We start from the raw sequence: 12,110 nt of genomic DNA, 5'->3' as shown, positions 1-12,110 counted from the left end.
TTTGAGAGAGAGAGAGAGAGAGAGAGAGAGAAGACAGAATCTTTTTTGTGTTGTATAAATGCTGTTTAGACAATTTTGAAAGTATGTTTATAAATTTCACAAGAATTCACAGCCAGAAAATAGCAGCTAAACTATTCTAACAATGCTAGCTCTCGGTGTCATGCTATCCGTGTGCCTCATTGTTTTATGTGTTATCTCTTTGTTTGGTCTGTTCGTCTTAGAACGATCAATCTTGTAGAAAATGGACAACACGGTTCAGCTAAAATAGTATTAATTTACAGTAAAGTAACAACACAAATGATCCAAACTATAGTTTTTAGTCTTCTTCACTTTCAATAACACATTTTCGCTGCTTCTGAATTTCCTCTTGGCTGTTGATGTCGATCAATATCGCTCATTTTGAAAATGAGGTCAGAGGGCAATACGGGTCTGTATCAGACCAGCGAGGAGGCCGATAGTGGCTGGCATGACGACCCATTATCCAATCAGAACACTTGTACTGTTGTTGCCATAGAATAATTCATCTTTATTCATAAAGAACATGTAAGCTAGCTGTCTGATGCTGCCCAGAGGAAATGCAGGTCGAGGACGGCATCATCGGTGTATTGCTGCTTATGCTTCAACTCTGCCAGAATTATTTTTTTGGCAATGGGTGCCCTTTTTTTTAGGTTTGAGCACCTGCCCCCCAAAATGTCTGTGCACGTGCCTGATCTATCTATACGTATGTCTATCTATCTATCTTTCTATCTATATATCTATCCATATGTATGTATGTATGTATCTATCTATTTCTCTCTGTCTATCTCTCTATCTATCTATCTATTTCTCTATCTATCTCTGCGTATTTACATATTTGAAGTTGACGGGTTTCGCTGCGCGCATGCGCGGCAGAACTTTTCCGCTGAGCCCCGCAATGCTACATGCACTTCCTCATTGGCAGTGATCGCGTCCGCACAGACACCCGCGACGCCTGCGACAGAAGTAACACACCACAGGTTTCGTTTCTATTTCTTCTCTGAGCCTCGCAGATGTCGAAGCCTCCCCCCAAGCCGGCCAAGCCAGGTAAGAGCCCCGCTGCGGGAGGTTTGTCTCACTCACACGGAGCCCTTCAGCTCCGTCTCTCTCGCGCGGCACGAACTTACACACCTTGTTGGCGGCGTGAGCCTAATGGACGGTGAGCTCTCCCAGAGCGAGCGCGCACGCACGCACGCGCGAGAGAGAGAGATAAATGCTGACTTGTCGTTTGTTTCTGTTAAACCTTCACGGCTCAGGGGGCGGAAAGCTCCTAAACTCTGCTCCACGTCTCCGTCATTACTGAGCCGCGGTGCCTCCGCTGCTGGTTGACAGGGGGTCCAACTCTTAGCTGCAAGGCCTCGGTGACTTCCCCATTTCCATCACTCATGCAAGAACAGAGGTGACGGAGAGGCCACGCGCTCACCGAGAGCAGCCGGACTTCCGTGCTGCTGCTATTCTGGTACCTCCATCCCAGAGATAAGGAAATGTGTCTTACTCACACATCAAAATAAAAACAAACATGTTAGGGGGATATAAAGCGCACGTGTGGGTTGTTTGCATGACTGTAAATGTGAAGTATAGCACTTTATTGGTTGTTTCTGTGCAGCAGGTGTTATTATCATGACAGGTGTAAAGAAAAAGAAAATAAGCTGCAAAGACATCTCGTCTTCACATGTGCTGTAAAACCTACTCTGTTTCACCATCACCAACACACATCCATATCTTTCTGAACATCTACATCTACCTTCACTGATGTACACTAAATGAGATGGATGGACTAGTAGTAACAGACCATAATGACACACACGGTTGAATCAACACTTAAAAAAAAAAAACTGTTGACATCACAAACTTCCCGAAGGCCAGATTCATTGCATGGACGACGTTTGACCCCTGCGGGTTACTCACTAAAGTGGCAGCTATTTCTTTTCAGGCCACATGTGCATCAGGACACGGGAGGTGTGAAAAGAAGAAAAGTCAAGAGCGACTTGAGGAGTCTAACTCGGCACATCATTAACGACCGGGCACATTTCTGCAGACAACCGGTACGGTGTGTCGCGTTAAGCCTGCAGTCTGTGGCGGGGAGAGTCCTCGGTTATATTCACGTGGTCACGGCCGGTGTCTGTTTTTTTTTGTCTGGCTGAGTGTTCACTGCCTTGAGGAGTTGTCCTTGAGCAGCAGGAGAGATATTAATGCATTTTTTAATGCTTCTGAAATCATTTTAAATGCATGTTTCTGGTCTGTAACCGTCCCTCTGAGGAGTCGAAGTGAAAAATAGAAACTCTACAAACATCAATTACAACCTTTTTTTCTCTCCAGCTCTTCAGCTTACATCCCATCATAACTTTTCTTTGTGTTCTGTGGCCACACACAAAGAAAATGAAGTCACAATCCTGGTTCTGTTAACAGGACCAGGCTTGTGACTTCAGTTTCTTTGTGTTACATTCTTCTCTCTAATCGGTACTTTATAAGAGGAATAGTATCCGAGTTTGGGGTTAACCAGGAATGCAGAGAGATGTTTGTATTCTCTGAGTCATGACATTATAGTGTCTGTACTAATGACTCCTGGTGTCGTGTTTTTTGGAGACGTTGATGGTTTTTGTGACGAGACTGTTGGAGTCGCTCTCGCTATGAAAAAACACAGCTGGAAATCATCAAAAACCCACGAGCAAAATAAAATATACTGACCATGTTTTGCTCACCCTCAGGACGTTTGTTTTCTTTGAATTTGTTAGAATTTGTGTAGTATTTCTTTAGCTCGAATGAATCTTCGTAGGAGCCTCTGGCTTCACAATCCAGAGGGAACGTGGACTAGTCGGCACAGGCCGTGGTGTGTGTTCGGGGGACGTGACCGGGCCTGCAGAGGAGGCGCGGTAGCCGTGTTGAACAGAGCCGGGCTTGTGCAGCCTCACTGGTTCTGAGACAGTGTGCGGGCGAAGCCGACGGCCCGGCCCACAGCAGAGGCGAACAGCGCTCTGGGTTTTAGGCCGGTTGGCTCAAGCGATCGCCATTCACCAGACATTTGTGTCCAGAATCTGATGCTTGTTGCACACATTTAGAGAGAGGCGAAATAGAGAGGAAATACACGAGGGCAAAGAGCAAAAGTGCCCCTAAGAAATATAATGTTGCCCCTAATGTTACTAGGAGAGGCACAAAATGACCCCATAATGCCAATCATTTAATAGTGTTTTGTTTTTGTTCTTTGTTGTGTGTGTGTGTGTGTGTGTGTGTGTGTGTGTGTGTGTGTGTCCTATCTGTCTTGCCTGTACTAGGTAGGTACACACAAAAAATCTATAAATATAATTTTGAATTGTAAAACAAACAAAGAAATAAGTTATTATTGTTAATAGTTGTTAAACATTTTTAATAATAAATAACTACAAAGAAATAAGAATACAATTAAATATAATTGTCTTTTTTCTGCTTTGTTTGTTTTTTGTTAAAAAAATCTAAGAAAACACTTTGAATCTGTAAACTACTGCCTAATAGACTTATTATTGCCATGTTTATGATAATTGCTCATACACTGAAAGCCTAAATAAGTATAGTTATTATTTTTGAACAAAGGTTAAATGTTATTTCACACAAGTTTCAAAAAGTGCCACCAATTTCTTTTCAAATACCCGTGGAAGCAAAAAAATATGTAAATTCCTACCCTGGCTCAGCCGTGTCTTTATTATACTTTGATCAAACTCGAGCTTTTGAGGATCAAAGATAATGTTGGATCATTATATATGAAGCTCATTTGCAGCCTTCATCCCTGTTGACATGAATACAATTGTGTGTGTGGAAAGGGAAGTAAATAGTGAAAAACACGAAGTGATGCTTATTAACAAACAAAAAAACAAATCAGAATCATTTGCAGACTTCGGACATTTTGGAGTTAACTGTAAACAAAAGACGGTAGTTGGGCTCTCAGTGGATCGAGCTCATTAGTCTGTTCGGTAATCCGTGGCTGTATTTCGCAAATATGATATGATATGATATTCCTTTATTCGTCCCACAGTGGGGAAATTTCAAAAATCACAGCAGCGGTGCACATCAGAGCATCTATGAAAACTAAATATAAGACACAAAACTAAATACTAAAAACTAAATACTAATACTAAATATACAGGGGGAAAACAAAGTAAAGTGCTGAGTAGAGTAAAGTGCAGAGTTTGCCAGGATCTCCAGCGATCTACTAAATATACAGTACGACTTAACTTGGGCCATCGTTTAGTCCCAGAAATCAGTCTTTGGTCGACATATTAAGAAAACGACAAGCACTTGTGAAATGTGGCACTGATTCTTCGAGTTCCTGCGGCGGCCTCCGTGAACTCGTTCAGCTGTTGGCTTTGGGCCTCGTTCACTCTGGGAGCTTTTCTCGCAGCAGAGCTGACGTGGGGCTCGGGCTCCTACTCCCGCTCTGCATGCAAAGGAAGTGTGTGTGTGTTGTTGTTGTGAGCTGCAGCGGAGCCGACACGAGCAGCTGTGTGCGTGTGGAAGAGCAGGTTGCATCGCTCGGGTCCACATGCGGTGACGTCAGCTGATTGACGAGGTTGGCTCGCTCCGGAAAAATGAAGCCGATGCCGACGGCGGAAGTGCCTTTTACTTTTGCATTCTTTCAGTTAGCCATCGAAGGTCACCTCCGAAATCTAACAAATGTTTAAAAAAAGGCAGATCTTCTATATCTCAATAAGAAAGTGACCTCACTTTGGTAATGTATGTCTCTATTTACAGTCAAATAGGGTGCTCTTTAGGGCGGGGCTACCTTGTGACTGACAGGTCTCTACCCCATCTGTGTCTCGTCTTTCTACTTTAACCCTTTCAGCGCTGGCTGTAACATTTCTGGTCGCCATATTTCTTTTTCCCGTGTGAGGTTGTGCTGAGCTCCACCCTCTCGCGACACCAAAATACAAAACGAAGCCACGATCTGCGGTCGCCTGCAGCCTCATTGGAGTGAAACTGAGCAGTTTATTGAACAGAGCTGTTCGGTGGTCTCACCTCACTTCATATATTTATATTCTCATGTACAATGTCCTCTTTTCGCCACTTTTTTGCATACAGGAATGAAGTTCTCGTTCCACTGACAGTCTGTAAATGTTGTGTCTGACATGATGTGTCTTTGTTTTCTCTCCACCAGGCCAAGTCAAGGTGTTCCGAGCACTGTTCAACTTTGACCCCAGAACGGTAAGAAGTTTATGTTTGTTTAGATGTTTTCTCACATTTTATGACATAACATTTGTTTAGTCCTTTTTTATTTTCAACACCTATTAACTTGACTTACGTCTTCCATGGATTTGAATTAGTGAAACAACTGTTCACTCCTGTATGCCAGCGTTTTAATTTACATTCACTGTGCAGAATAAAAGCCGCGAAACAATCCCTAAATCAACACGTGGACTCAGTCGTTCCAGAGAGAGGGCGTTCCTATTGGCCGAGCGACTAATGCAGATGTGCGTGCGTGTCCCTCCAGATGGTCAAAGCCAGATCCAAATGTCGAACATCCTGCAGGCAAAGTTGCTATTGCAGCATTGGCAACGACCAAAGCGACTCGTTAAAAGTCGAATCTGACAATAAATGCAAAAAACCAACGTCGGTATCGAAGAGCGGCGTTGCAGAGATGGAGAGAACCTGTTGCTCGTGGTTGAGCCTGACATTTATTATCCATCTCTAAAGCCCTTCGTGGATATCGTGGCCGGCGAGAGCCTCAGATCAGTCGTCGAGTCGCTTTGCAAAAAGACCGGGACTGTGATTCGGGTAGAAGCGCTGATGAAGGCATCGGGGTCACAATCGGGATCTGATCCTGTGAAGCGTTTGCATACGCCGGCTCCTCTGGTTGGAGAGGGGAGAGCTATCCAACTTTTTTTATTGTCTCCTCTTCCAGAATACCGGCTGCCCTCGTGGCACCATTTGGTTTAATGCCACATGAAAGTTTTTTAAATAATTGTTGCCATAATGATGCCAAAAAGAAATGTCTCTGAATTGTCAAAATACTACAGAACTAGAATGGGCACTCGGTAGAGCGCATACCTTCGCATATCACAAGATTGGGCATTGAATTATGAACATTTTGGCATTAGCTGCATGCCAATTGGATACAAATTTAACGCGCTATGGTATAAATAAGATTTTGATCTTTTCATGACTTTGACCCGATCGATCCCAAAATCTAATCAAATGGTCCCCGGATAATAACCAATCATCCCACCGAATTTTATGCGATTCAAAGAAGATTTTGACCTTTTCATGACTTTGACCCGATCGATCCGAAAATCGAATCAAATGGTCCCCGGATAATAACCAATCATCCCACCAAATTTCATGCGATTCTGTTTAATACTTTTTAACTTATGCGAATAGCACGCACGCATACAAATACACGGCGATCAAAACATAACCTTCCGAGTTCATTATCAAACCACTAAGGAAAATATTCATTCCTTCCCCACTAAACTGTGTCACTAAATAACTAAAACGGCGATGAAACGCAACACAAACGTCACTATTTGATTACTGCGAAGGCATAAAAAACAAGCTTATTTAAAAAATGTTTCTTTTCAGGCAGAAGAGCTGTTCTTTGAAGAAGGAGACTTCTTGTACATCTCTGACACGGTGAGTGAAGCCTCACAGCCCTCTGCCGCCGTCTTCCTCTCCGTCCCTTACTTTGCACTTCTTCTTCCCCTTTCTGTGAAATCTCAGCGTTGCGCTCATTGCGCGTCTCCCCTTTATCGTGTTTCCCTTTTCCACCTTTCAGCCTAAAATATATCTCCCCTCTCCTTTTACCCCTCCCTCTTTTCTATCACACCACTATTTTCCTCGCATTTGTTTTGAGTCCGGTTCTCCCGTTGGTCTCCACGCGTTTGCCTCGAATACAAAGCGATCTGCATTCCTTCTGATCCCCAGAGCGACAGCAACTGGTGGAAGGGGACATGTCGAGGACGGACGGGACTCATTCCAAGTAACTATGGTGAGCGGGCGGCACAGACGGAGAGACTTTGAATGACCGTGACGGTGAATCTTTAGACGACGCACTAATAGTCCCGTTGTGTGTTGTGCAGTGGCTGAGCAGGCGGAGTCTATCGACAACCCGATGCACGAAGCGGCCAAACGAGGTGCGACCACCGTCTACGAGGCGTCCGCCACGCTCCTCGTCCCCGGAGGAGTGCGCTCATGTCTCCCGTGTCTCTATTTAAACAGGCAATCTGAGCTGGCTGAGGGAGTGTGTGGAGAACAAGGTTGGAATCAACGGGCTGGATAAAGCGGGCAACACTCCCCTCTACTGGGCGTGCCACGGAGGACACACAGGTAACCGGTCGTGTTCAAAACGTGCGAAGGCGAAGTTTTCTGATAAACACAGAGCGGCTTCAGGCCTTGTTTCGACCCACTGGCTGTGGGCAGCACTGTTGCGAGGCAGCGACTGAGCGTAATCCCAGAAACCTTGAATTGTGCCACGCCAGCAGACTCGTTTTCCGTGAAGTGCATAAAAACAGGAACTTGGTGTTTGAAAGTGTTCCAGTTCTTGTGTGTTCCTCCATTGTTCCCACGCGATTGTTACGTGATGCATGTCGAACTCTTCATTTAATCCGTTGCTCAAAGTTCTCTTTGTTGTTGTTGTTGTCCTCCCCGTATCAGATGTGGTGGAGGTGTTGCTCAGCCAGCCCAACGTGGAGCTCAACCAGCAGGTAGGTTGGGTTTGAAAACTCACTCGGGCCCGAGAGGAGATTAACTAATGCGTCGAAAACACGGAGGCGCTGCGACCCAAATGTCCACAGGACGAGGCGAGAGGCTGAAAACGTTTTGCCGCTTGATGAATTACATTTAGTTATTTATTTATAATATTCTATAAATTATCTCGACGATTATTCCTTGAATGTTACTTTAACAGCTGCAAAGCAGGAGCTCGAAGGCTTTGTGGTCTATGTAGGCCCTCTGGGTTCAGATTTTCTTTTTTAATGAGCACAAACCTTTAAAAAATAGAACGGGCACTCGGTAGAGCGCATACCTTCGCATATCACAAGATTGGGCATTGAATTATGAACATGTTGGCATTAGTTGCATGCCAATTGGATACAAATTGACCGCGCTATGGTAAAAAGAAGATTTTGACCTTTTCATGACCTTGACCTTTGACCCGATCGATCCCAAAATCTGATCAAATGGTCCCCGGATAATAACCAATCATCCCACCAAATTTCATGCGATTCGGTTTAATACTTTTTGACTTGCGAATAACACGCACGCATACAAATACACGGCGATCAAAACATTACCTTCCGCATTTTCAATGTGAAGGTAATAAACTGCCGCCTCTGATTTCTTTCTTTATTTTATTTTTGACAAGGCGCACTCTGACTATCCCTCCCAATTGATTTACTGTTTGTGGAGAAAGGCAAATATTCTCCTGTCGGGTCAGATATCTCCATCATGTCACAAAACAATCCAAACTGGAAAAAGTGAGCCTTGCCAAGAGGGATCGAAGACGTATTACTTCGACACTCTGCTTTTCTTTTCTTTTCGGCCTGTCGCCCATCTGTCGTTCAGGCTTCCTACGACTGTGGTTGGGGTCACACTCTGGGGGTGTGGCTTCACCAGGGTTAGGGTCAGATTGAGTGGTCGTCGGGGACTTTGTCGCTGATGTTGCTGCGTTGTGTTCCAGAATAAACTCGGGGACACGGCTGTGCACGCTGCTGCGTGGAAGGGTTATTCTGACATCGTGGAAATGTTGCTGAACAAGAGTGAGTATCTAGCCACGTCACGTTTGGTTTTGTAAGAAAGAGAAAATTGTGCCAGCGGGTCATCTTCTTCATCTGGACGGACATCGGAACAGAGCAGGGAGACGAAGCTCCATCAGGGTTTTTAATCAAACCATAAAAAGAGAATGTGTGGTTCCAGCTTGAAGAAACAATCACCAGCTAACTGTTGTATCAGTTTTGTCTTTTTGTTTGTAGTTTTTCCTCCTTTTGAGTGCGACTCTGTTCGTTTCAGATCCGAGGACGGACATCAGGAACAACGAGAACAAGCTGGCCCTGGAGATGTCCACCAACCCGATGTGTGCTTCGCTCATCAAGAAGAAGCAGGGAGGCAGTAAGTGCAGCTGCCACTAGGGGGCAGCCTTGCTGCACCCTCACTTACAGTATCATTGAGACAGTACTCTCTCACAGGGATCAGAATATATATATTAGGGCTGTGAAACGATTACAATTTTTAATCGGGTTAATCACAGGTTTTTGTGGATTAATCATGATTAATCACATATTACCGATATTCTCTGTATATTTTGTGAGAACATAGAGATTTATGACAAAAGACGGTTATATACATTTATACATTCTTCTATACAATGGTACTGCAACTCAGCAGTTATTTAGCAGTTTTCTTCCATTTGGAACATTAATACATCTTCATCCTAAACAGAATGTTTAACCCTCCTGTTACCTTTCGGGTCAATTTGACCCCATTCAATGTTTAATGTCGGTGTTCTTTGGGATCAATTTGACCCCAGGCTGTTTTTCACTGTGTCAAACATATAAGAAATATCAACTTTTTTATTTATTTAAAGGGCTATTTAGGTAGTCAACAAACAAACATAAAGTACCTCACACTTAAACTTGGGAAGCAATATTAATTCTAATAATTGCTGGGGTCAAATTGACCCCGAGGGTAAAATATGTTAGTAAATGTAAAGGTAACAGGAGGTTAAACAGAACATTTGTCTCTTGTTTGTCAACCATTAACTCCACCATGATACAATCTAAAGGCCTCTAGTCTTCCTCTAGCAGCTGCTGAGGCAAACTGACTGTGTGGGTTTTCTTCATGAACTGGGCCGTGATGAAAGGGACGGCGGGGACACCGCTGCAAAGCTGAAACCTCACCGGGGGACAGATTGACAAGTGACTTTTTTTTTGCTCGGTCCCGATGCGCGCGCACGGAGCTCTGGCGCGCGAGACGGAGATCGATAAGTGTTAGCGCAACGCGAAGAGACAGAAATGACATGCTGCTGTGGAGATACGATCAACAACAGACGTTTAGTTTAATAAAAGAACAAAGACGTGCGATAGAGAACATGTCAGGGGGCGGGCCAATCTCTTTAATGTCATGCGATCTACCAACACTACGCCGCGATCGACTGGCAGGTCGCGATCGACGTGTTGAGACCCTGATCTACAGGAAGTAAAAGTCGTAACAAGGTTTCCGTAGGTGAACCTGCAGAAGGATCATTACCGATGAACAGACCGTCTGCATGAGAGCGGACAGAGTTCAGATTGAAGCTCATTTTGCAAGTGACTTTTTTTTCGTCCCGACGACCAACAACAGACGGATTGGAAGCTCATTCTGCGCATGCGTTAAATGCGTAAAAAAAAAAACTAGTTAAACCTGTAATTGAATGAACTGAGTTAACGCGTTATTTTTCACAGCACTAATATATATATATATATAAGTGAGGTTAACTGTCAGTGGACAGCAGGATCCCGGAGAGTAGCAGCAGCACCAGAGCAACGAAGGACGGGATCATGAATGAGACTCATACGTTGTGAACTAACTCCATGAAACCACAAATGCTTCACAACTTATTTAGCAAAAGGTGCCACAGACATGTTGCTGCTAATATAAAGTGCAGAGGTTTTACAGATGCATATGAGCAGCGAGGTTTTGCAACATCCACGTCATTAATTGTCCATTCCTCTCGTTTCAGATATCACACGCACACTCAGCAATGCTGAAGAGTATTTGGACGACGAGGACTCGGACTGAGCTGGTCCTGTCGAAACACCGTCCCGGTCTTACTGTTTGGTTTTTTTGGGGGGGGGGGGGGGCCCGTGGAGTCGTGGAGCTCAGAGAAATTTCTTAAAGACCTAAAATGGATTTGCTGCTCTCTTTCCAACCGTGACTCCATTTTAGTTCCATTATTTAGTGCAAACAGCTCGGCCCCCGGGCGTCACCTCGGCGTCACCATCAAACCTTTTGAGTTGAGACTTTTTACAGTTCGCCGAGAGCTTTTCAACCCGCCGGGGTTTGTGCTGGGAACTGAGGGGCATAACACATGTTGAACCGCATCTAAGAAACACATTCCAAACGTGCAGATTGTGTTTAACCTATTTAATGGGCATTAAAGTGCAGATTAAAAGATTGGTCTGGTTTGTGTCTATAAATTGTTACGCTCCGCTTGAATTACTGGTGCACAAAATCACCCAAAAGGAATTAGAAATGCGTTATGTCTCATGGCTTGGAGCGCCATCCTAACCGGCCACAATTTCGTTCTGTTTATGTTCATCTGGCAAAGCAACGTTTGTGTTTAACCTTAATGTTTCCTCTTTTAATGGGAAGTGCTGAGGGACACAATGAGGCTTCTGTTATCTGCTCGTCAGTAATGTTCATAAACGGGACCTAATGGGAGGAGTAATGCAGCTGCCCCCCTCCATTATTTCATGAAAGTCTGTTGTTTTGATCTATTACTGCTATTGATTGGTTCAGTTTAATACAAAAATGTAACTCCTGTAAAACACTTTAAATTACTCTTCATCTTTCAAGGTTTTGACGGTGTGATTTCTGGGAGCTATTTTCTTTCTTTTTGTTGTTGCTGCTTTCCCACATTTAATATATACATATGTTAAAGTGCCTGAAGTGTGTCTTTTGTTATCTATCAATGTGAACGTGCTTTAGTCTTGAGGTTGTGAATTTCTTAAGATGATTTTGTTCTAGATTTCCATCTGCTCTGTTAATCTCCAATAAAATATTTTTAACTTAAAATGTGAATCGATCTTGTTTTTTTTTAACTGTTCCAATAAAATCCCACACGTGGCCGAGAAAATAAAAAATTAAAGCACGCCTTAAGCTCAAACATGACGTTCCCACAATGAATAGTGTATGTTTGCAGCGACTGTAATACTGGTCACGACTAACTACTGGTGTAGGATTTGCAGAGGCGTATATATAAATTGTACACAGTAAGTATTGACGAAATATTTATTTCCCTGTCTGGCAAGATCTTAAAATGGGGCCATTTGAATACAACCTGTGCCATTTAAATTCTCAGATAACAATATTAATAAACATGTCACTGAAGGTATTCATAGCATCTCAATACAACCGTTTTGGGCTTTTACTTTGGA

General features: G+C 43.7%; 1 protein-coding gene across 1 annotated transcript; it reads left to right on the top strand.

The window, feature by feature from the left end:
* Window positions 1-918: 918 nt before the first annotated feature.
* Window positions 919-10,843, top strand: ostf1 (osteoclast stimulating factor 1). Its single transcript, XM_056418239.1, has 10 exons — window positions 919-1,062; window positions 5,141-5,187; window positions 6,562-6,612; window positions 6,904-6,967; window positions 7,059-7,112; window positions 7,198-7,305; window positions 7,633-7,682; window positions 8,657-8,735; window positions 8,986-9,084; window positions 10,694-10,843. The coding sequence occupies exons 1-10, from the start codon at window positions 1,029-1,031 to the stop codon at window positions 10,750-10,752; spliced, it is 645 nt and encodes a 214-aa protein (XP_056274214.1). The 5' UTR covers window positions 919-1,028; the 3' UTR covers window positions 10,753-10,843.
* The last annotated feature ends 1,267 nt before the right edge of the window (window positions 10,844-12,110 follow it).

The sequence above is a fragment of the Pseudoliparis swirei genome, chromosome 7 (assembly GCF_029220125.1).
Source record: "Pseudoliparis swirei isolate HS2019 ecotype Mariana Trench chromosome 7, NWPU_hadal_v1, whole genome shotgun sequence".
NCBI classification, from domain to species: domain Eukaryota; kingdom Metazoa; phylum Chordata; class Actinopteri; order Perciformes; family Liparidae; genus Pseudoliparis; species Pseudoliparis swirei.
This window is presented reverse-complemented; position numbering and strand designations above follow the sequence as displayed.